The sequence below is a fragment of the Hydra vulgaris genome, chromosome 04 (genome assembly GCF_038396675.1).
Source record: "Hydra vulgaris chromosome 04, alternate assembly HydraT2T_AEP".
NCBI classification, from domain to species: Eukaryota; Metazoa; Cnidaria; class Hydrozoa; order Anthoathecata; family Hydridae; genus Hydra; species Hydra vulgaris.
Window position 1 is genome coordinate 42,467,986 of NC_088923.1, and position 27,259 is coordinate 42,495,244.

Here is a 27,259-nt window from a genome sequence, read left to right on the forward strand (position 1 = left end):
GATTAGACTCCTGGTTATGGGAAAAATTTGGAACAAATATTTATAAAACAAGAAGTTTATAGTTAGGTGTTTTCTCTGCTCGCTGTATGTATGCATATATGTAAATTTACTATAATAAATAATAATGAAAATAAGTGTTAGTGTTTGCATTTTTTTTACAAATTTAAAATTTTCAAGCTGCAAACAAGCCAAAAAAAAACAAGATTTTTTCGTGATGTTTAAGACAAAATTAAAAAATGATCAGTTTTAACTCAATAAATAACTAAAATTCTTGGCAAATATTCTAACCGATTAATAAATATGTACAATATTCACATAAAAAGCAATTAAAAATTTTTTGTAACTAAAATACTGTACAGTAAGAAAAAGGTGCATTCAAGAAAATGAAGCGTGGTTTAGAGTGTTGTATTCTAACTAAACAAAACCAAAAAATACGGTAAGCTTAAAAAATTTTCACACATACAAAAAAAAAAAAAAAAAAAATTAATAAACAAATCGTAGTTAAGTTTAAAGTATTTCTAACAAAAACAAAAAAAGCTTTAAAAACGCAAGAAAATGAAATATAATAATTAGGAGTTATAATGAAAAAGAAGAAAAATTAAATGATAAATTAGCAACAACAACAAAAAAAGAAATGTAATCGTATTTAGGAGAAAAAAAAGTTTTTTATCTAATCTAATTTTTAAAATTTTAACTTTCTAAGATTTAAAAACTTTTGTTTTTAAAAAAAATACTTTCACATGCAAGTTGCAAATAAAAAATTGCTAATTTTTGTGTTTTCTTTTTTTTCCGGAAAAATGAATAACAAAACGAAACATCAACGTGTTCTGTTTAGCGACCGGTAAAATGCTCTAAAGGTAAACAAAATTACTGTTATAATTGTTATAAAGGCAACTAATCAATAAAGAATTATAAATATAAAACAATTAAGGATTTAATTTGATTCATTTTTTAAAACAGTTACTTGACTAATAAAAAAAACTGAAAGAAAAAAAAAAGGAAAAAAAAGAAAACTCACTCTCGATCCGCTTCTTTAATAGCCTCATTTAATGCCTTTCTTTCTTCCCTCAATGTTTCTCTAAGAACATCTAATGTAAGGTCACTGTCTGAATCTGTATCTAGCGAATAGTCTTTTTTTCGAATTATATCTTCTATGCGCCGTTGGATGCGTGTTGAAGAGCGCAACGCAGCGTTAAGATTTGGCGAAAATAAATTCCGACGTCTAATTCAAAATTCATATAAGCACAAAATCAATTTGTTAAATACCTACGTTTTGTAATTTAAGCAAAAAAAATTATTTATTATGGAGATCTTTAAAAGCAAATTTAAGCAAATAACTTTATTTATGATTAAAGATAATTGGAAACAATTTTAAATAATAGTTTTGTTTAAAAAGATCATTGAAAACAAACTGATGATTTTGAAAAAAATTCGAAACTATTGGGGATTTTTTTCATCAGACACGAGGACCGTATTTTTAAAACACATACTTTAAAAAAAATACTACAAAAGCATACTATAAAGACTAGCTATAAACACATTTTCGATGAAAAAATATGTACCTATAGTTACTATACAAGTTGAGATCGTCGAAAGCGTATCCTAAACTTTTTACAGGAGAATAAACAGGCTCATAAATTTGAGGAGCTGTTGCTGAGCGGTAATGCGAACCTACTGTCGGCGTTAACGAGTAGTCTCTTAAAAGTTTTCTTGCTGTAAAAAAAAAAAATTTAATTGTCTACACAGACACAAACACCGCAAATAAAATAAAGCAGTTAAAATAACTTAAGAAGTAGAGCGTAGTGAAAATAAGCTATTCTGATTAAATAAATTTGAAATTCTTTATTTTGTTTGTTTCAAAAAAATGGGATTCCCCCAAATACCAACCAAATTAGTTCAAATAAAATTTTGACACTAAGCTAACGTTTAATTTTAATGGGAACTTTAAAAGTAATAGCTTTAAATATAAGTTTTTATCCTTGCAAGAATTATATACTACAATCTCAATTTTCAACTACGTAATTTATAATATTTAATTAAGCAAATGAAAACAAATAACTACTTACAAGGTATCGACTCAACTGATTTTGAATTTTCTTTATCAAGCTTTCCATTTGATTTTGATCTTGTCAATTTCGGTGATGCTGATCGCGTTAATGCACGAGCAGGAGAACTGGATCTTCTAGTCTTTGGTCGAATAAAGGTAGAGAAATTACGGTTAGATAAAACTTTACCATCAATATGACCAACAACAAAATCATTATTAACATCAGAGTAGCTATGTGACCGTTTTAAAGAACATTTTTTCACTTTTACAGTCCTTTTTTCAGTTTTATTAATACGACTAGGCACCCTCTCCGCATCATCTTTCTAAAGAATTTCCAACTCTAAAGTTATTTTCGGGTTATATTTGTGATTTTAATTTTTTTTTTTTTGGTGAGGCTTATATACTAGAAAAAAATGTTTGAAGTGTATATGCTAAAAGGTTAAAAGCATTTGCATAGCAACTAAATTAAGCACCACCTTAAATTAAATTATTTAAATAAAAAAATTAGAAAATCTTAAGATTAATGGCAAAGGCTGGTTACTGCTTGCAATGTGTGAGCTTTACACCAGGTAAAAAAAAAAAAGAAGAAGATTTTTATAGGCTTTTTTCGATTTTAAATTTGTGTAAATCTTACTAAAAAATATTATATTAAAATAAATCTTTCAGATGATCTTTATTGCATTAAAAGACCTGATCAAATAAAAGCACATTAAATCCTAATACATTATTCTTTTTTCTGTTTAAACAAATCCAATAAAACTAGAATATGAAGAAATATATGCATTTTTTTGGCACTATTTTTAGAATAAGTATTTTTATGGCATATTATTTTTTACCAATTACTTGTTTTAACATTTACATGTAATCAAGCTAATTTTTAACCTTTTAGTATAAACATTTCAGAAATTGTAATGCATAAACCATCTAGAAAAGTATGACTCACCAGTCATCAAAAAAGTAAACCAACACAGAAAACTTTCGAAAAATTGTCAGGAAAATAATGGATTATGAAAGTAATAGTTAAGAAAAAGTAGAAAGATGTCTGATAAAAAAAGTTGCGACCCCCAATAATAACATACATAAAACAACTATTAAAAAAATTACCTATAGTCCAAAAATAAATTATTAGACCATCAAAAATGAATTTTATTAGACCATAAAAGATGAATTATTATCAGAACATGAAAGATAACTTATTAAGATAAGCAAACGACTAAAAGATGACCAAATGAATTTTATCAATAATAAGAGCAGAATTCTATGAACTCAGCAAACATAAAGAAAAAAGAGAGCATGGAGGGTAGTCATCTGAGACTGAGTGCAAAACTCTAAAAGGAAAACTTTCTGTATGCTAACTTTTCATATTTGTATGCAAGACGCATATATGCAAGACTCAAAACTAACCCTAGAGCTATAAAAATACAGAAGTATTTTTTAAACTTTTTGATAAAATATTCATCTATTTCACAGTGAAGGATCCAGGGGGCAGGGCTATGGGGAGTTTGCACCAGAATCTGAAAGTCCTAAAATATCTTAGAAATGGAGGATTTTTTTATTTTTAAGAGAAGCAAATGTGCTATAATTACAAATATTTGAACATATTATTATATTAATATTTAGAATATATCAATGAATGACGTTTCAACTAATATGCCATAACTGCAAATATTTGAACAAAACATCATAATAATATTAAGAAATTATTAATAAATGGTGTTCAAACTAATATGCCATAGCTACAAATATTTAAACAAAATAAGTATTAACAGTAATTATTATTATTCAAAAAGGTGCTAATGATTCTTGCTAATGTTATTATTTAAGAAGATCCAATCAAAAACCAGAGCTTTGGTTGGTCTTTAGAGGAAGGAAAAAATGTATTTCACACTCTAGAATAGCAGACAAAGGCAAATGCCTAACATTCTTTTTCTTCCCCTTCGAACACACAAAACTAAGTCTCAACTTATTGAAAAAACATTTCCATAAGACCGCAAATAATTTTATTTTAACCACTTCATTAAACACAAAAACCTCAAAACAAATAGAAAAAAAACCATTTAACATTCATCACAGTAAACTAACACAAGTACAAGTGTTAAAGATACCTACTGTTAATGATAAAAGGCTACTGTCAGCAACTTCTTTGATTATTGTCTTTGTAGAAAACTCAAGCTTCACTGGTTCACCCTTAAAAAAATGTGATGTAATAAACTTTTATTTATTTGTATTGAGTATGCATGTAAAGTGCCAAACCATAAAAATAAATAAACAAAAATAAAAGGAATATAACATAACTCCAAAAAATTGGAAAAAGAAAACCGTACTGTAATTCTAATTGGTTTAAATTTGGATGTTTTATACAATAGAATTTCTCTACCAGATCCATAGTATGGAGGAATGGAAGGGTATAAAAAATCATGAGTGTTGCTGCTACAATGTGCTATTACGTTTCCTTCTATAGATAAAAAAATAGTATATACATTATTATTGAATTATGTAAGTAATTCATTTTTTGTATAATAATAAAATAAATAGAATGGTTTATTCAAAGCAAAGTAATATGTCTTTATCCAAAACTTGGCAATGAATATATGAGGACTTGGTAATGGTTTTATTATGATGGTGAAACTATGGACTTTATATCATTTATTTTTGACTGTTTACAAAAACATTTATTAACTAAAATAATGATAATAGTAATAAAAAAATTTAATTGTAATTATATATAATTTGCCTGCAAAATACATTTTTTGAAAAGCATAAAAGTCTGATGTAATCGTTAATAGGTGAATAATGAAACAGCACAACAAAACATGAAGTAATAAACAATTTTTTTTTGGATTATATTTATTATGATAACAGGTTGATTGGTTAGATAAAATTGTAACATTTTTGTTTTTTATTAAAGTCTGCAAAATTTATTTTGTTTATTTAAATTTTCCTGGTAGAAGATGAAGTAGTTTCATTCCAAAATTTTAATTCCTTTAAAAATCCTAGTTTATCCTATATTGTTGAGCAAACAAAAAGTTTCATGAAGTAAAGTGTATATATATATATATATATATATATATATATATATATATATATATATATATATATATATATATATATATATATATATATATATATATATATATATATATATATATATATATGTATATACATATATGTGTGTATATATATACATATATATTAGGGTGGAGCAATTTTCATAGCAAAAAAAAAAGAGTTTAAAAACCAATATTACTGAGACACGAATCAATGTCTAATAATTATAAGATAAAAGTAAAAAAATATTTTTTGATTTTAATGAGATCTTGAGGGTCCTCTTTGGAATTTAAATTCTTGACAGGTCCTAATATTTTTGAATTTTTTTTTTTCTAAACCATATCAACCTTGGACTCAAAAAAAGCAAAAAAAAATGCTTGTTTCATAAATAAAATAAAATTAATTTTTTAGTGAAAAAAATACTTGCAAAAATATACCTTAAAACCCCCGTTTTGTTGAGGATGGGGGTTTTTAATGAAAAAAACAACTCTACTTTTTTAATTTTAATTTTTTAATAAAAACAAATATTATTTTCAAAATCAGCATATTATTTTGCTTCTTTTAAGTATCAAGTTGATATAGTTTAGAAAAAAAAAAATTAAACAATATTAGGACCCATCAAAAATTTAGAATCCAAAGAGGAACCTCAAGAACTCATCTAAACTAAAAAAAAAAGAGTAAGGTTCTTTTTTCACCAAAAGATATTGATTTGCTGCTCAGGCAAATCAAATTTCAAAAATTTTCAAAATTGCTCCACCCTAATATATATATATATATGTATATATATGTGTGTATATATATATACACACTTTACTTCATGAAACTTTTGTTTCATATATGTGTATATATATATAAACCCTCGAAATTAGGAAAAATGAGGTCGGCAATTATTTGCCAACCTCAAACACTTCTAAGTCAGCAGTTAGGTCAGCATTGCCGAATGCCGACCATAATTCCGAGGGCTGACATATATATATATATATATATATATATATATATATATATATATATATATATATATATTTATATATATATATATATATATATTTATATACATACATACATACATACATACATACATTCATACATACAACCCTCGGAATCTCAATCTTTTAGAGATCGGCAAAAATTATTTGATACAAAAGTCTGACCATAAAACATAGAAATGAGGTCGGCAATTTTTTGCCGACCTCGAACACTTTCAGGACGGCAGTTAGGTCGGCATTGCCGAATTGCCGAAAATATATATATATAGTTCTATAGTTTGTTGCATTTGGGAAGCACGGAAGGAAAAAAATGATTCTTACGCCAACACATATGTCACTTTTAATTACTTTTGTCCAACATTTGCGTGTTGGACGAAAGTCAAAACCATTAATTTAATTACAAATTAATCGTTTTTTAAAAAAACCACTAAAACGCAAACTTAATTGACCAGAATGTTTTAAAAACATTCTGAATGTTTTTAAAACATTCTGAATGTTTTTAACAATATAAACAATGTTTTTATTTTTATTTTTTTTAATAAAATGTTTTTATTTTTAATTTTTTTCATAAAAAGTTTTTATTTTTATTTTTTTTACTGTAAATCATGCGTGGAGTGTTGCTACATCGACTATCTTATAGCCTGACTCGCAAGGGAATGATGCTACATCAACTGACAAGTAGCCTGATTCGCAAGGGAGTGCTGCTATATCGACTGACAAATAGCCTGACTCGCAATGGAGTGCTGCTGTATCTACTATCTTTTAACCTGACCCGCAAGGGAGTGCTGCTACATTGACTGAGGGTTTGGTTGGGGCAGGCAGTCTATCAATTAATAAAATAAAAAAATTCCGGTCTTGCATTTTAGTTTTTACTTTATGTCAACAAAGTATGGAAAAAACTTTCAGTTAACATATAAGAGTTCTATATATATATGTATGTATATATATATATATATATATATATATATATATATATATATATATATATATATATATATATATATATATATATATATATATATGAATGCGAAATATATATATATATATATAATTTTTTAGACTATTTCCACAAAGATTTGTTTGCAATATCAATAAATAAGCAATTCTTGAGGGAAAATGTGAAAAAGCTTCAGTATGTTGGCAAAATTTTGAGCTCATTAAAAATCGTTTCTTTTTTAAAATCAATTAAAATTCCTTAATTAAATAATCAATATTCATTCAAAACATAAAAGTAAACAAAAAAACCTTTTAAATGATATATAATATGTTGGATTTAGGAAAGTAAGTAAATTGCTGTTTACTTTTTATTATTTATATGTAATATAACTTCCTGTCATTCATTTTTTGTTTTAGATTAGAAACATTTATGAAATATATATACTTTAAAAAAATATTTTCAACTTTATAAAAGGTATGGTAAATTTTAATAATATAAAATTAAAAACATTCAGTTGTTTTTATCTTTCATAACTCAAATTATATGTCTTTAAATGTTCAAATTATGTCTAAATTATTGTAGACTGTCTTAAAAACTCAAATAATGAAATTTCAGTTGTTTTTAAGTGTTTTTTTAAAGTATCCCTGTCATATAATAACTTATTAAATATTGATGTGGTTTTAGGATTAATAATGGGTAAAGCTAGTAATGTTTCCCCACGTAAATTAGCTAAAGTAGCTGTTCTTCTGCAAGAAAAAAATCACAGTCAAAGAAATATTGCCAAAATTGTCAAAGTCTCACAGGCTACAGTTAGAAGAATAAATTCTAAACTCAAAATGGGGATCAAATTAGAAGCACATCAAATAGGCTGCTGTGGCCGAAAAAGAATAACAAGTGCTAGAGATGATAGAAAGATCAAAAAAGTTATTGAGCAAAATCTTAAGATGCCAGCAATAAAACTGAAAAGCGTTTTGAAAGACCAAGAAATCAACATTTCACTTGGATCTTTAAGAAGGCGAAGTTACGAGTTAGGATTCAAATGCAGAAAGCCACTGAAGTAACCAAAACTTACCACTGCGATGATTAAAAAACATCTTGCTTGGGCTAAAAAACACTCTTCTTTTTCTTAGGATGACTGGAATAAGGTAGATTTTCCATTTATTCTCTCCTGAAACTTAAACAAGTAATATTTTATTGTTACAAGTTTTCAAAAGACGCTTTTGCATTAATACCTTACCCCAATGGATTTTACTAATACTTTAAATATTATTAAACATCAATAATTATTGCTATATTCAGGTTGTATTCAGCGATGAATCTACCTTTCAAACTTTAGAAGACAAAGCCACATTTGTCCGCCGCAGACCACGAGAACAACACAAGCCAGAATGTATCGTAAACACGGTAAAGCACCCAGCATCCATAATGGTTTGGTCATGCATATCAAGCAGGGGTACCGGTCAATTTTACATTGTACAAGGGACAATGAAGCAAGATCAGTACAAGACTGTCCTACAGACCACCCTGATTCCACAGATACAAGAGTGGTTTCCTAATGGTGAAAAAATAGTTTTTATGCAATATGGTGCTCCATGCCATAATGCAAAATCCATAAAGACATTTTTTGCTAATGAGAGTATTGAGCTTGTTGATTGGCCTGGCAATTCTCTAGATATGAATCCTATTGAAAATCTGTGGGAGCCAGTAAAATGCAAAATCAGTGCGGAAATAATAACAAGTAAGCAGAAGCTTACAGAACAACTGATTGATGTATGGGTTCGAGATCCAGAAGTTAAAGCATTGACCTCAAAGTGCATAAATAGTATGCCCAGGTGTTTCAAAGCTCTTATAGAGTCAAAAGAACTCACCACTAAGTATTAAGTTTCTTAATATGCTTTGTATGTAATAATATATAGATTATATTACAAAAAAATTAGGTTGCGATTGCTTGTATTGCATTTTAGACACACAAGAAAGACAAAAAGCTAAAAATTGAGTTTGAGTCTAATAATGTGAGTAGGTACTGTATATATATACTTTCAATACCCCTCTTTCAACTTTATAACTCCAAAATATAAACTTTGACAAACAAGACTGCTTCACAGACAAACATGTTGAATTAAACATGGGATTACACTTATAGTTCTACTATTGTTGCCTTTACTTTAAAACAAAACACCTTAGTAATTTAATTAGTATTACTAATAAATAACAGGAATCTTTGTAAAAAACACTATTAACAAATAAAGTTAACAAAGAAAATCATAATGGTATAATAAAGTTTATTATAACAAAATGTACTAAAAATACAAATAGTAAAAAAAAAAAATAATAATATTAGAATAATCAAAAAAATAAAGTTTACAAGTTAACCATGATTTATTAATAAAATATGCTATAGACCCTTGTAAAAGAGCTCACATAAACCAAACCTAAATAAAAAAATAATTGAAATAAAATGAATCTGAAATTTCACTCACCTGAAATGTAATCAGTTTGCTGAATCAACTCAATTACAACATTATCTCCTAAAAATATTTTCTAGATGTTAATACTTGACTATTAAAGTAAAAAAATTATAAGAAAATAAATTCCAAACATAAAATAAACTCTGCTAATGAACATACACAAATCATGTTTGTTTCAATCATTTAAGCAATAATGATATCATTTATTTTTATTCCCCGACAAAAAACATCCATTTAATTTGCATTTGGGTTAACCTTATCTTCTTCATAAGCAAGTTAGTATATGTGCAGTTTTGTTGTCTGTATGTATGTGTACTGTAAATTTTAAACATCATCCTGTATAATATAAAATATAAAAAAATAAAAAATATAAACCAGTTCTATTGTTGTCATTATTATTCATACTATCCTTACTAAAAACAGCAAAATAACAATATAAATAATAAGTATGAAATATTTTGTACATATTGTGAATGCTATACAATACAGTGGAAAAATTTTTTAAAGTATATTTTGCAGCATTTAAATGTTGTAACTTATAATGAATGTTTTTCAACTTTGTATGCATTACAAAAAAACAAAAAAAAAACTTGGCTATCAAAAACTAAAATACAATTAGATACGGAAGTTAATGTTAGTTTTGACTGAACTAAAATCAGTCAACTAACTTTTGATAATCATTTCTGTGTATTTTACAAATATTTTTTATTATGGAATAATCAAGTTTTGATGGCATTTAAAAGAGTCCCTGACAGTTAAAGGTAAATAAATTAAGTGTTATTAGAAGTTTGTCTTCCCTTAATATACTGTCTGTATCAATTTTAATTTATAAAAATCTGCTTGTCTTCTACTGGTTTTCAGAGTTTAGGGTATGCTTGTATTATGTTTTTTTGTAATGGTTTAATATTATATTAATTTCCCATAGAATAAGGTTTTACATCAATTATATCATTCATATACCAAATATATCATTTAAGTTTATTCTATGTGATACTAATATAATATTAAACCATTACAAAAAAACATAATACAAACATACCCCAAAATCTGAAAACCAGCAGAAGACAAGCAGAATAAGGATTTTCTCTGAAAGGATTTTCTCTTTTTATGAAAACTCTGTAGGATCTGTATTCATTTTATAGGCCATGTGGTTAGTGACTAGATTAACTATTTGTACCAACCAAATTAAATTTATTTTTCATTGTTGATGTTCCATGCTAATTATTTGAAACCTAAATTTACAATTTTGTTTTTGTAGTTAGTAGATGTGGTCAATTTTACATAAACTTGAGGTTGACTTGCGATCAAATATTTTTAACATTTGTGATTATATAACAGCATGTGAAAAAGGCTTATCAAGAGCTTGTTTAACTGCATTTTTTTTGTAACAGAAGGGTTATAAATTCTATTTTTACAATGCGTATAACTATTGAGTTTTCATTTCTGTATTTAACTTGGGCTGTAAGATACTGAAGTCCTATTTCTTAGTTTCCTTTGGTATCTTAAGTTTTTAAATAACTTTATTTTGGAAAAGTAGTTTCAGCAGTATAAGTTCCAATTTCAGCAAACAGCCATTCTCAAAGATTTTGAATTGATTTTTATTTATTTGAATTGAAAATTAAATCATTTGAATGAGAACACATTTCATTTAAAAATTTTTTTCTTGAAATGCATGTCACTCATCAAATAATTAAACATCTTGATTAATTGTCGTGCCATTTTGATTTTGTAGATGTGTTATATATTTATTTTTCAATAATTTTCCTTTTTAATTTTTTTAAATTTCAGATTTCTTTTCTCTAGAAAGATGTCTCGCTCATAAAAAAGTTTTATGCTCAAAAATTTTTTTTTTCTTAAACCTAAATGTTACACCATCGAGAACCCATTATAGCTGACTAAAACTTGAGGTAAACATACAAATAATTGATTTTAGGCTTGTATGCAAATCAGATAACATTAATTGCATACTCCATAGAAGCCAACAATGCCATGGATTAGATGCTTTAAGAGTATTCTTACATTTAGAACTTAAAACTAATAATTGTAAAGAAACCTCTTTTAACGAATGGAAATTTACTGATTGAACTAAATTATTCATGCAATCAGCAACAGATGCCACTTTTTAATATCATATTAATTCATTTTATGGAATGAAATGGTTGAAAAAATTAATTTTGTTTAAAAAAACATTACAAATAAATTTATGTATACACACATGATCAATTATGAAGCTACATTTCTAACAAATGCCTGCTAAGCCAAAGTTAATAATGTATTATTCTCTGTAGAAGCTCTGCTAAAAATGTGCATTAGGATAAAAATAATTAAATTATTAACAAATAATTTTTATGTATAACTTAAACCATTATAAAAAAATAAAAACTGTTGGCAAAAAGTAATATTTTTTTAAAAACATCAATAATAAAAGGGCAGAGTAAAAAAGTTTTTGTCTATTGAAACAATTTAAATGGATTCCTTAACCTAAAACTCACTTATATACCGTTCAGGCAATCATATTTATGGAGATATACATAAAAATTAGAAAAATATTTTTTGTGGTTTAAAAGGAGCTTTAAAGTGCTATGTGGTACACTTTCTAACAAATAAGCATTATCACTAGAACCACAATGAACTAAATGTTCAAATTTTCTGCTTTGTTCAACTGCAATAAGTTAACTTAGAACTGTAAAAATTAAGCAAGTCTGACATATATGGTGACATAAGTTAAGTTGACAAGGAATTACTTTTTAGTGTTTCAGAAATAATAAGAAACTTTATAATTAATTTCAATTACTTAATATGCAGTTAATTAATATTAAGAAGAGGCCAAACCACAATGCCAGAGATCCAGATTGAGCTCAAGCAGCAGAACCCAAGAGTACTTGATACTTAAGGTCTAGATCTACTAGATTTTTGTAGCTTTAATTAAACTTGGTTGGTGAATTGATATAACTTTTCTATTTTTTATCTTTATTATAGTCAGTTTATAGAAGATCAGAAAAAACAGGTCTTGTTATGAATATAAAATGTGTAGCCCCTAAACGTAACAGAATATGCAATGTTGTAAAATTATTTTTATTCACTATTCCTATTTACGAAAATACAAAAAAATTTAAATATTGAATTTAGTATTAAGTGTACTTAAATAAAATTAAAAGTTAAACAAAGAATTAGTTTAAAATAAACTTGGGAAAAAAAGTCCAAGTATTACACATTTTAAACAAATTAAAATACCTATAAATTGATTTAAATAGTTTTTTTATTAAAAAGTTCTTATTAATTCACCCGCAAGTAAATTTCTGTGCACTTATTGGATCACACATATTGTGTAACAATAATAATAAATTTTTTATATAATTTTAAAATTACATTTTGAAAAGTGTTATTTTTTTAAAGTATTTATAAAGTACGTATTACTATTTGATTAATTATCATTATTGTTTAATTGATAGCTTAATGATATTAATTAATTAATAAGAGAACAATATGGTAAAAAAACATACTGCTGCAGAAGCATGTGAGCTTATCTTTAACTCACTATAAAGTCAGAAATATCTGATTGATCTGATTTTGACAACGGTATTAATTTTAGTCATGTACCAATTTCAAAAATAGTATATGGAGTGAAGTATATTCAATTCTCAAGAAAGAAATGTTCCACAATGTTTTCCTAATAAATTTGAGAAAAATAAATCTGATACAAGCTTGAGTATAAGTTGTAAACATCTATAAGTATAAGTTGTAAACATCTATGTGCTATGTATGACAGTGAACATCTATGACAGCAAAGATCTATGTATGACAGAGAACATATTATCAATGGCATAAAGCTACACCACTTCAACCTAAAAAAATTTATTTTCTCAATCACCAACAATTTTAACAAACACTCCCCAATTTCATACTTGAAATATTTTTGGGATGATGATCCTACTAAAATACTTTTAGATAAAACAAATTTATAAAGGGTTCAAAAATGTGACATTAGTATAACTAACTGCAAAAGAAATTGAGCAATTTCTAGGTATTCAAATGAAAATGAATACTATTATTTCTATGCCTAATTTTCTTTACACTGGGCTATAGGTTTATGAACCTATGGCATCAACTTTTGGCAGTATTTTATGCCAATGAAAATACAAATACATACATACATAAATACATACATAAATAAATACATAGGCTACTAATAGTTTTCTATATAAATTAGTATTATAAAAAAAATGTATATAAGTAATCCAAAAAAATTATTTGGAGGTGGATTGAGAACGTTACAATTCTATTGATGAACAAATCATACCTGAAAAAACAAAATTCAGTGGCATACATCAATATAATACCATAAAAACATGTGAATAGGGCTTTAAAAACTTTTGCCCAGCAAGTCTGTTTCTTTTGTCTTTTTTATATTGTGATGTAAACACTACAATCAGTGAAAAATCTACAGGTGAATCCGTTGTTTTGCAACTTATGAAGCATATACCAAAACTCCAAATGTACATTTTTAATAAGTTTTTGAATAAATAGCAAGTACTTTTTACCTAATTGTCATTCAAGCTTTTGTTTACAATGGTTTTCAAAACATTAACTACTTTATTAATAAAATTGCTTCAAAGATATCTTTAGAGTTATTTAAGAATTATAAAACAAAAAAGTTTTATAATTCTTTTTTTAGAGTAACTAAAATAGCATAAGTAAATGCAAAAACTGCAAATTTTGTACATAAAATGCGTAATAATTGACTGATTGAAAACACAGGCAGTAAAGGAATTAGGATGTGGGGTAATTATAGGTTCTGTGTATACTTTTTGTTTGTTTTTATTTATTATTGTACTATATTAATAAACAATACATAACCTTTGGAATTGAGGTTGGCAATAATTTGGCAACCTCAATCTTTTAGAGGTCCGTATCAGGTCGGCAAAAAAATTTGATACAAAGGTCTTACTATAAAACATAGAACCTTGTTTCTATGTTTTATAGTAAAACCTTTGTGTCAAATATCTTTTGCCAATTACATGGCAATCTCTGAGAGATTAAGGTTAGAAAATTATTGCTGACTTCATTTTTCCTAATTCCAGTTTATATATATATATATATATATATATATATATATATATATATATATATATATATATATATATATATATATATATATATATATATATATATATATATATATATATATATATATATATATACATATATATATATAGACACACACACACACACACACACACACATATATATTATATAAATTTATAAATATTTTTTTTTTTGTTATTCACCTCCTCAAGGCCGAAAAGGCCACTACAGATGAGGAGGCTACTTAATAGTGGTTACAACCCTCTCTCAACTCTATAACTCCAAAACACGAACCTTGACGAACAAGGTCGCTGCGCGGAGAAACAAGTTGAGCGCGGTACTACCAGGGACGTGGTTGGGATCGAACTCGGAACCTCTCGCTTATGAAGCGAGCGCTTTACCACTACACCACTACCGCATCCTACTACCTACTACCACTACCTACAAGATTAGTACATTATTAAGTAATATAAAACAATAATTATACCTTTTAAAAGGCTTGCCACTAATGCTGGATCAGTACAGTCTTGAAATGTCTATTAAAAATCAAAAACATATAGAATGCATAGCCATTAAAATATTCTGTATCCAGAGTGACATTAAAAAAATTCAAGCTTTATTACTTAAGTTTTTTGATTTTAAACAAAATAAAAAAGAAAACTTTTAAGATAAAAAGGGAAGACTATTAAAGTTGATTTAATGTTAAAAATGGTATGTAATTTTTTTTCCTACTTGATTCTAACATCTTTACTAATATATTATGCATATATATATACATATATATATATATATATATATATATATATATATATATATATATATATATATATATATATATATATATATATATATATATATATATATATATATATATATATATATATATATATATATATATATATATATATATATATATATATATACATATGTATACATTAGGGATAAAACTTTTTAAGTTTTTTTTTTAATATTACATTTCCTGAATCATAAGTTGATGAATTTTTAGCGAAATACAAATAAAAAACACCCAGCTCGATCAGATTTTCAAAAAAAGTCACCCCCAAATAAAAACTAGGTATTGCCATTGAATACAATTATAACTACCTCTTAGCAATATTATTTACACTGCTGCATTTTTTAAAAATTATTTTCAAGTGCCCCTAGAAGTCCTTGCAGTCTTATTACAGAGCACTGCAGAAGAACATTTAATGGAAAGTTGGCGCCTCCCTCCTAACCAATATTGCAAAACTAGCCCAGAGGTAGGGTTTGAACCACTGCTCCTTTGTTTCTGAGGCAAGTGTGCTACCACTGTGCCATGACTGCTTAGAAATTACAGCTATGGTAACTTTGCTACTCTATATAATGCAGCAGGCTGTTGAATTTTGTAATTCAAGATTTGCATAAAATGACGTAGAACACTCTAGAAATGTGTAGATTATTCTAGAACTACTAACCGTGACTATATAAGTGATTTCTGCACTAGTTTTTGTTGTTGTTGTTGAATGACTTGTTGATAAGGTTAAGGAGATGATATAGACAGTAACAATCTTTTAATTAGAACTGAAAAATTAATTAAGCAGATATTATTTGGTGGTTATTAAATACTATTACTGGACTTATGTATCTGCTTAACTAAAATATGTAAAAATATATGCATTGCATAATTTACATAAATTCCATATAACATTGAAAGCAATCATTTATTTACTTTTGATTTTTATCTCTAGAACTGATATAACTTTACAGACTGTCGCATAAGAAAAAATTTAGAACTGACGAGAAGAACAAGAACATTTGGGCCAGAAATGTGCCTTCACAAGAATTTTCACTCTAAGAAAAATGCAGAACTTGAAAGGCAATTAGTTAGGCAATACCAGTTTCTTGGAGCTGAAATTAAAGGATGAAAGGAAAGAATATCAAACATTTTCAAACAAGTTCAAAGTTTATGGAAGAATAAATTAAATTTTTCCCATGTATCTGATCAAGTAATACAAGCAAAACTTTCATTTGTGTTAAAAACTTATAATGAATGTGTTAAACAAGGAAAATATGACACATTAGACAAACTGTTTAATATCACAAATACTAATGTAGTATGGTTTCAGGTGAAGATAAACAACTCTATAATCTAGAAGTAGAAAGTCAAGGAAAAGTTGGAAATGCCACCTGTAAAGAAGCAGGCAAGGAAACAATTCATCCTTCCAAAAGAAGAAAATTACCCAACAAACTATCTACATCAGTTTCATATGATTTCTTATCTAATGATAATGATAAGGATTCGGATAAGTTTGAAGTTATAGAAAGTGAATATGATAACAATGATGATGATGATGATGAATATACTTGCCCACCAAAAAGGAAACATAACAAAAGTTGCCGTTAACTTAGTGACATCAACAACAGTATCAACAAGAAAAGCCGCTAAAATTTGCAAGTAATTGGCACTCGATGATGTTAACATTCTAACACCCATTTAAGCTAGAGTTTATAACTCATGGGTTGAAAAAGCTTTTAAACTGAAAAAAGAGATGGTGAAAAACTTAAAAACTGATCAGTGGTCTCTACATTTTGATGGAAAGTGCCTTAATGAAAACGAGTATCAGATTTTAGTATTGAAAAATAAAAGAATTAAAGTAAAGTTAGCTGCACAGTGCTTGAAAGATGGAAAGGCAGAAACTATTACTGATGGAATTTCGATGGAAGTTCTTGAGGAATATAATTTATGGAGTGTTCTGAAGATGGTAGTGGCTGACACAACCAGTGTTAACACTGGTAAAAAAAAAGTGTTGTTGTAAGACTTAAGTGAATATTTTCAGCAAAGGGATTTGATAAACTGTTTTTTATTTCTTTGCCATTATCAGGTGCTATATAGGATTCTACGTGTGGTCATGGATGAAGAAATTGGAGGAAGCACCAAGTCCCCAAACATTAAGTTACCTTTTGAAACTCAGTTGATGAACAGTTATGACGAATTACAATCAAAATTTAAGAATGGAACAGATGTGATTGTTGATAAGTCAAAATATGAAATTGATTTAGATGATATAAAATTCTTACATCATCTGACACTTGTGTTCAAGTTTTATGAAAAAAAAGAGGATATTTTTCACTTGTTAACTTTCAAAAATCCCTAATGTTAGTAATGCGCATTTGAATTCAAGAGCCATCTTTGCCATTCTTGCTTTTGTTCTCATTCCTAAAACAAGGCCAATATTACAGAAATCTGCAGATTTATTTCGTATGACTGGGCAAAGTATTGATTTACTGATTAATTTTACAAGGTAGACTTTAGTAACTTGTCACAAATACTGAAACCCTACAAAAAGGAGTTAAAGGTATCAGAGAAACACTGGGAACAGGAACCATCAGCTTTGAAGACACCAAGAAACAACCAGTGTGTGAATGTACAATAGAAGCGATGCAGGAACTGTACTTAGTCTGCAGAAAAAAAGACAAATTGTAGTCAAGATTTATCTTAAGTAATGTACAGTGATGTACTGATGTATATTAATCATAAGCGTAGACAATACGAAGCATATACTATGCTCTAGTAACTGTAATAGTTAGTAATCAGACATGCAATTATTATACAATGTATATTGTTAAGTTATAACATGTAACTTGTTACTTTGATTTGGGGCTGAACTTTTTTTTAATGATATTAAAATTACTAATTGTTTCTTTGGTTTTGAGTAATTATTCTTCAAACTGACATTCAGGAACATAAGGTTGTAAATATATATATATATATATATATATATATATATATATAATTATATATATATATATAATTATATATATGAGTGGTCGATCTAGGAAAAAAAACTTAATATTATAAAAAGTAATTATAATAAAATGTCATTAAACTTCGAAAATGAATAAATGAAATCGTAAACTCAAAGAAAAGTAAAAATTTAAATTGAGAGAGTAAAATAGAGATTTTGAAGATTTCCAAAACAGAAAGAATGAAACAAAGTTATTATATATATAAAAAATACAACAATATATAAATTTTTTTCTTGAGAATATGGAATTTGACTATGTAAATTTTTAAAATAAAACGTCTTTTTATGGGTTTAGATCTATTTGTTAAAAATATTTAACTTTATAATATTTCGAAGGATGTTGATACCCTTGTTATTTATCCAAACCTATTTATATTAAAAAACTATTATAAAAATAAAACTGTTTAAATTGACAAAACAATGTTCTTTTTAAGTATTTCTTTTTAAAAAGTTTTTCAAAAGAGTTTTTTGCGGTGATTGTTATGAAGATATGGAACATTGGTTTCCAAAATTACATTGTCAAATAATAGCTATCATATTAAGTTTATTTTAAGGAAAAAAATAGGCTTTGAAAATTTTAAAAACATTAAGTTATATAATATATATACATATATATATATATATATATATATATATATATATATATATATATATATATATATATATATATATATATATATATATATATATATATATACATACACATATATAATGACACACATACACACACACACACGCACACATATATATATATACATATACATATACACATATATATATATACATATACATATACATATATATATATATATATATATATATATATATATATATATATATATATATATATATATATATATATATATATATATATACACGTATATATACCCTAGTAGAAATTACACCTGTAATGATTAGTGTAAAAAAAAATTTTTCTAGCTTAACTCTGGCATTCCTCTTGAGGGAACAAGAAATTTAAGATATTGTGCATAATATTATTAGCTCTTAAATCACCGAAAATATAGTTTCTCTAATACACTAATTGTTGTTTAAAGTCGGAAGGTTTCAAAAGAAAGAGACAATTTAGTAAATTCTGTAAGGTTCTAAACAAGCTTCTAAAATACTCTGAAATATTTTTTTCTGAAAAATTTCATTACATTGCATAAGATTCTAGACAATTTCATATTATTCAAAGAAGGTTCAGAATATCCAGACTTGTTCATGAGCATTGTGGATAAAACAATGATTTTAACCTATAAAATGATTTTGAAGTTTTTAGAAAAGTCCCAATTTAGAAAGTTTTAAATGGTGTATATAAGGAAATGGTATGTAAAATTTAAACATCAATTAGGTCTAAATGGGTGACATATTGACTGCTCTTGAACCTAAAAAAGCAAAAAAAAAATAAAATCGCAGCTTGGGAGGCTGAATAAGCATAAAATTCATAAGTGCAAAGCGTTGCAAAAACTGGCATATATGCAAACTGGCAAAGGTGCGCCCAACAAATTTGCAAAGATTGGCATAAATGTGAACTGGCAAAGGTGCGCTGAACAAATTTGCAAAGATTGGCATAAGTGCAAACAGGCATAAGTGTAAAGCAGTTACAAAAACTAGCATAAGTGTGGGCTGGCATAAGTGCAAGTTGGCATGAGTGCGCCGAATAAAATATTAATGTAAGTGCTAATTGGCATTTCGCACTTATGCCAATTTGTATTTATGCCAGTTCGTACTTATGCCAATATTTGCAAATTTATACGGCGCACTTATACCAGTTTACATTTATGCTGATTCGCACTTATGCCAGCTTTTTCAATTGCTTTGCACTTATGCCAGTTTGAACTTATGCCAATTTGCACTTATGCCAATGTTTGCAAATTTGTTTGGCGCACTTATGCCAATTCGCACTTATGCTAATTCACACTTATGCCAAGGTTTGCAAATTCTTTCGGCGCACTAATTCCAATTCGCATATATGCAGTTTGCACTTATGCCAGATTTTGTAACTGCTTTGCACTATGCTATGTCAGTTCACACTTACGCCATTTGCACTTATGAAATTTGCGCTTATTTAGTCATCCCTCGCAGCCATATGCATTAAAAAAATGTACAGAAAAAAGACCTTTCATCCAATTCAAAGATTTTCTAGAAACATTCTTAAATAGCATGGATCCTATTAAAAATGCCTTTTGAGACTGTTGCACATTCAATATTATTCTCCTGGAGTAGAGATATTCCTATTTCAACTATTGCTTATCAAGTAATGGATAAGGCAAAAGCCATCTATGATAAGGCTCCCCTTATCATAGATGGCTTTTGCCTCATACAGGTGTCTTTCTATAATAAATGGACCACCCTGAAAAACATTCCAGAAGTGATTCTCAAATAACATAGTAAGAACTTCTCTGCTGCTAATGGAATCGAAATAATTCAACATGATCAAAGTCAATCTGTTGCCTCAAGGAAGGAAGATACTAACTTTTTACTGGATCAAAGATCTACTAGAACTAGATTGATGCACTAATTCTCACTGGGATGAGAAAATTATTGCAAATAGTGAAGGAAAAACTCTCAGACAGGCTCGCAGTTCTTCTTTTGGGAAACACCCCAGGCTGTCTACAAAGAAATTAGTGCTAATGCACCAATTGATGACCTGAATCTGAATCTGATTTTCATTTAAATATGATATAATGGAAGAGTTAAAGCAACTAATTGAACTATTAGATATCCTTCCTAATATTAGCTGTTTTACATACCAAGACTGAACATTTATACACTGTGGTACTACCATTAGAAAGATTACAATCCAATTTTTATGTTATATATAAGTTTTATTTCTTCAAGACAAGATACCTTCACCAAAAGCTACAAAGTCTAAACCACCACAACTATATTTATGTATAATATGAAAAAGAACAATATTCCTAAAATGACAGAATTTCCGTTACAAAACACATGATAAACAATGTGTTTTGAATAATTTTTAATATAAACAACAAGTTAAAAATAATAGAAATAAATGAAAACTTACAATAGAAACTAAAATATAAAAACAAAAAAAAATTTTTTTTATATAAAAAACTTACTTTTTTAAACTTCAACTTTTCACGGAAAAAAAGAGGAAATGTTGGTGGTACAGATTTTGTACGAGCTTCCAGACCAAGCATTTCAATACGAAGATAAACATATTCATACTGTCTTAAAAAAGTTCCTGGGCAAGTAATCTAAATATATATTGTAAAAACATTTCAAAAAGTATGAAGCAAATAAAATATTAATGGTTTTTAATAAATAATACTAAAAAATCAAGACTTTGAAAATTAAAAAACTAGAAATTAATTTTGTGTGCTACATAAAGTTTTAATTTATAAAAATAAAAAAAGGGTAGCAGTGTAAAAATGAATTTGCTTGATTTACACCGTGTAACAAAATGAAATAAAACTTTTCATTACAGCTAAAATTTAAATGTTGTTGTACTATCCTTATATTTGACAAAATATTTATAAGCATCTATGAGAAAGTAAGAGAGAGAAGTCTGTCAACAAACGTTTATTCTTAAATTAAGTAATGCTCTTCTTTCAGGTTGCAATCAATATTTGTTTGAAGATTATAAAAAAAAGAACAAAAAAGAACCCCAATCAGAAAAAAAAAACAATAATAATAACACTTATATAAACAAAAGAGATCTGAATAACACTTATATAAACAAAAGAGATCTGAAATAATTTACAAGTTAAATTTACCAGAGTTCAAGATGGCACAAATTTAAAAAATGGAGCACGCAAACTACAAAAATTTATTATAATAATAAAAAATTTGGTTAAAGTGCAAGCAAAGAATTAGTTTTGTGTATTTGAAACATTAGTTTGACAAGAAATAAAATTAAAATCATACTTCCTCAAATATTTTTAGTTTTGTAAGATGTATAAATAATCATTTTTTCACTGTAATTATCTCACTAAGGAAAAGAGGACTAACACAGACAAGGAGGGTTTACCTCCTTGTCTGTGTTTTTTAAAATTTAAATTGTTGTTACCATTCAATCTTATATCTCCAAAACAAAAACCTTGACAAGGCCACAGCATAGTGAAACAAAAATAACATAGAACTACCAGATACCAAAACATGAGACAATATTTAAGCCATTAGTAAAATGTTAATGCAAAACAAATTAGGGTCGCCAGATGTCCCGATTTTACGAAGGAGAATTCTGCGCCAAATATGTAAAAATATTTTTTTTACTTAGTTCTCCTTCGTAAAATCGGGACATCTGGCAACCCTAAACAAATACAACATTAATGCTTGGCAGATCACAAATTATAGAAATAAGGTAATTTAAAAATGCAACTAAAAAGTTCCATGTGAGTTTATAATATTTTTTAGCAAAACATAAAACTCTGAAATTTTTCTTAGACAACATGATTTCACATAAACTATCCATTACACTTGAAATCCTTGTCGTAGTATAGTTTTTGTTTCTTGCGCAAACTTAACAATTTTTTTTATTGAAAACCAATAGGATATGTGAAAAATACAAAAAAACATCATATTCAAGCATGCAATGACTTTGTTGGTAAAGAGTTTACAATTTACAGTTTATACTTATTCATAGCTTATTAGTGTCTCAGATATGTGACCATAGCTGTCACTCATAACTGAGACAATAAAGCTCAGGATTAAATTTTTTATTATATGTGGAATCAAAACGACTACTATTACCTCTTATATTTAAATCATAAATACAGAAAAAAAAATTGGAAAAGGTCAAAAAGGTCAAAAAATAAATAATGAATAAATGAAGGTGCTTGTAAAACTTAAATATTGCAAACTTTTACACGGGTATAAATTTTTTCTAACACCATGCTGATTGACATTTATGACAGAATTTTATGGTTAAAAATAACAATGTTTTTTTGAATATACAAAAAATTCCAGAAAGAAAACTGTTTTTAGTTGATAGCTTAACCTATTTAAATGTATCAAAGTACAATTAAAAACTAATTTTCAAAAATTAAAATTCAAAAACTTATTAATTAAAGAAAGCTATTTTACAAATAAATACATAATGCAGAATATTAGGCTTATTTTAAATGAGCTTAAAGTTCTGCAATTATTTACATTTATCTATCTACTTCTAACAATTATAAGCACATGAAACAGCTGTAAAAAATATACAATATTAAAAATATGTAATCTTACTGAGTGCAGGTCAATTTCAATAATAGATTTCATTGCTTTTCTTGGCATTTTAAATATGAACAAAAACTAAAATAAACAAAAAATTGGTAGATAATGTTTCCGCTGATTCTGTAAACACGGCTGCAATTATGGATTTTCAGTAAAAGTTTTGTTTTATTCATTGGTCACACATTTTTAAATTTTTTATAAGATATAAATTAATTTAAAATCATTTTAATATTTAATGTACATGAGTCCATTTTCCTTAACAACAGAAACTTATCAATTTAAACTCGGTTGTCATTAGTGAATGAATTACTATTTCAAAATCAAAAACTGACTTGAATTTATGCCAGCTGCTAATGATGTAAAATTTTTGTTAAAAATAAGCCAACCTGAATGAAAAGTTTATACTTATTTATTAAAAATGAATTTTTTAAAAACATCTATAATTTAAAAATATACTCCAAATGCGTATTTATAAATAAAAATCGTCAACCAACAAATATAACTAATCCCGAAAAGCATAGACACAGCGTGCAAAAACAGATAGTAAATTTGATATACTCAGCCCTTCTTTCAAAGCTGCTTTTACATAAATACTAAAATAATACAACTTATGCCGTTTCTTAAAATATGAAAAAAGCGTCCTTGTTGAAAGAACATAGTCGTGGTATATGATGTGGTATGAATATATATTCATACCATGAAATTGAAATTCATAAAATTAAAAAACCCTCATACCCTCATTATCTATCTATCTATCTATCTATCTATCTATCTATCTATCTATCTATCTATCTATCTATCTATCTATCTATCTATCTATCTATATATATATATATATATATATATATATATATATATATATATATATATATATATATATATATATATATATATATATATATATATATATATATATATATATATATACTTATGTAGGGTTTTTTAATTTCAAATTGTTCTGAAATTTATTAAACCGTTTATTTTAGCACTTGTATTTTGTTTAACATTAATATGCTTACCATTCAAAGCGTACATTTAAAAAAAGTGTCAACCACGTTTAAAAATAAATTATTTAGATACTTATAAATTGATAAAAATTTTGCTTGTTTTTTTAATTATTATTTAAATAATAAAGCCTATACACTTGTATAAATTATTTAACTTTATATTCAAATATATCTATATACGGAAGCTGGGTATGAATAATATGAAAACTTACATATGTTTTTATGTTTATATGTCAGTGACGTAGCCAAAGTATATATGGTCTAAATATTAGATGTTGATAATAAAAGTTTGGATTTACGAATAATCGTGGTTCCAAAATTAGATGATAACATCTTGCTAAAATATATCTCTTAAAATGGTAAAACAAAAAACAATACAGACAAACTTCAAGGGCGGATCCAGGATTTTTATTGACTGTAGCAAAAACGCCATAAATATTTTTTTGTCCGAAAAAAAAAAAAAGTCCTCTTTTTTTCACATTTGCCGACAGTACTAAAAGTTCAAGTTTGCCGACTGAACTATATGATCTACATATGCCAGTTTGCTGGTCTAAAAGAGCTAAATTTGCAGACTTAATGAAATAAAATTCATTGATAGGGGGTGGGGGAGGGTATCACACACCATTCGCGCCAACCTTGGATGTACTGTGGCTTATAGTGATACATGAGGTCCCCTACCACTGCATTCTTCTTCCGTCCGTTTAGAGCGGAAGAACATTTCTTGATTTACGCAACGTTAAAACTGTCTAGTTAAACTGAATACTTTTTAACGAAATAACAGTTTTCTTGTCTTTTATGACTTTTAATCATGACTAAAACCCTGGCCGAACCCTTATCCTCAGTTAATGTATTTACATTTAGTTCTTGGTATTCCTATTGCCAGTCAATGTATTTAGGCCAAGTAATACACTTAATATATTTAAATCAACAAAATATTTGTGGTTGTTAAAATGTCTTGGTCTTCAAAAAAAATGGAGGTTGATATTTGAAAATGAAAACGACAAATTTGATCTAAATTTGTTTAAAATTTAATTTTCTTATTTTATTAAAATTAGTTTTAAAACAAATTATGCTTTATTTAATGGGTTACTTTATAAAATATCTGAAAATCAAAATAGACGCTGTAACGATTTATATAAATTTTTAAAAACAGTTTATAAATATTTTCATATTTTTAATAATAAACTTTATTACTTCATTACAATAAACTCTTTGTCAAATAATGAAAAAAAGAAACAGGTTTCAAATCAAATAAAAAGTCGAACTAAAGTAACTAAACTTTTAAATAAAAATATATTGTTTTAAATAAATAAGGAATGCTTCTAAAATCCCATAACAGTAAACTTCTGGCATATAACAATTAACAACGATCCAATTAACAAATCTCAGCAAATAATAAAAACAAAAGTGCAGGGACGTAGCACTCATTATAGGAGTGGTCCGGCGAATTTAATTATATTCATAACACATTAAACAAACTGTTCACAACAATGAACTGTAATAGCAAACGCACAAATCAAAACAGAGAAAGCAACGTTGACCGATGTTGTGAACCCTTAACAAAGTCATAAAACGTTTCCTTCATGTCAAGTGTATCTGTCCTTTCTTTGTGATTATTAAGTATTAATAAATAATTGAGCCGTTTCTGAGACATTTTTGTCCTGAGATATGTTTACATGCGTAACAAGTTGTGCCTCAAGTAGACCTTTGTTTAAATCATCACCATATAAGGAGCAAACACCTTTTACATCATCTTCCAACCTCTCTTGCTTATTTGCTTTTATCAAGAGAGCTTCTAATTGCTGATATTTTTTATATCCTGGTTGATCAAAGCGTTCTTATATGATAGAAATGATAAGGATTATAGTATAAGGATTTAGGGTCTGCATGATAATCACCATCAGAGTTACCAATATCAAACCTCTTAGATATTTTCCTGATTCTAGGAATATGAGGTTCATCAACATTTAATTTAGATGCCATAAGATTAACCTTACCCCACAGAAGATCAAAATATGTATCATTTCGAAGAGATTTTAATGTAGCAATAGTCATAAGAGCAATTTAATATCCTTCCATAGCAGGCATGGACTTGTATTGCAAAGTGCAACTACGGTTATCTGAGTGCCTAAACATGGTCTCACCTAAAATAACTCTATGCAAGTAATTGAAAGTTATTATTTGAGCTGATACTCCATGAATTTTTGCCTTAATTTCAGTACCCTTGCTTGCATCAACTGCCTCTTCCCATGTCATCTGCAAAACTTCATAGTTGATAATTATACTAGCAAGTGAATCTGCTCTTACTGTCCATCTGGTAGAACATAGTGTTCTGATTCCAACACTTGGAGCATCAAACAAGTTTGCTTTAATGTTTTTAAACATTGCCTCTCTCATTGGGGAATACTTTATAAGTTTTATGATTTCATATGTGGTTTCTAATGCATTTCTCGTAGTCTTGGATTGTTTTACAGTGTTACCAACAGCAAGATTTAAAGCATGACTGTAGCAATGAGTGTATATTGCTCTTGGTTCAATGTCTGCAATTTTTTTTGGTTCATTCGTATCATCACATCTTTAATAAGAAATACCAAAGTTTTTGCATGAGTGGAATCCACAGCATATACACCTAAAAACTCTTTATGCCCTTCCAGTTCTTCAGTGATGTGTCTTGCAACACATGTAACTTGCTCCATTTTGGATGAATCAGTA

General features: G+C 27.1%; 1 protein-coding gene across 2 annotated transcripts; it reads right to left on the reverse strand.

Annotated features, from left to right (window-relative positions):
• Positions 1–217: 217 nt before the first annotated feature.
• On the reverse strand, positions 218–23,710 carry LOC100208096 (spermatogenesis-associated protein 6). 2 transcript variants are annotated; one of them, XM_065796393.1, is made up of 10 exons: positions 23,553–23,710; positions 21,440–21,577; positions 15,059–15,107; positions 9,499–9,546; positions 4,372–4,502; positions 4,157–4,234; positions 2,067–2,187; positions 1,563–1,713; positions 1,019–1,222; positions 218–851 (listed from the first exon to the last, which is right to left on the reverse strand). In XM_065796393.1, the coding sequence occupies exons 1-10, from the start codon at positions 23,598–23,600 to the stop codon at positions 818–820; spliced, it is 1,002 nt and encodes a 333-aa protein (XP_065652465.1). In that variant the 5' UTR covers positions 23,601–23,710; the 3' UTR covers positions 218–817. The 2 variants fall into 2 exon arrangements, with proteins under 2 accessions (XP_065652465.1, XP_065652464.1); XM_065796392.1 differs by having other exon boundaries at positions 2,067–2,370.
• Between the last annotated feature and the right edge of the window lie 3,549 nt (positions 23,711–27,259).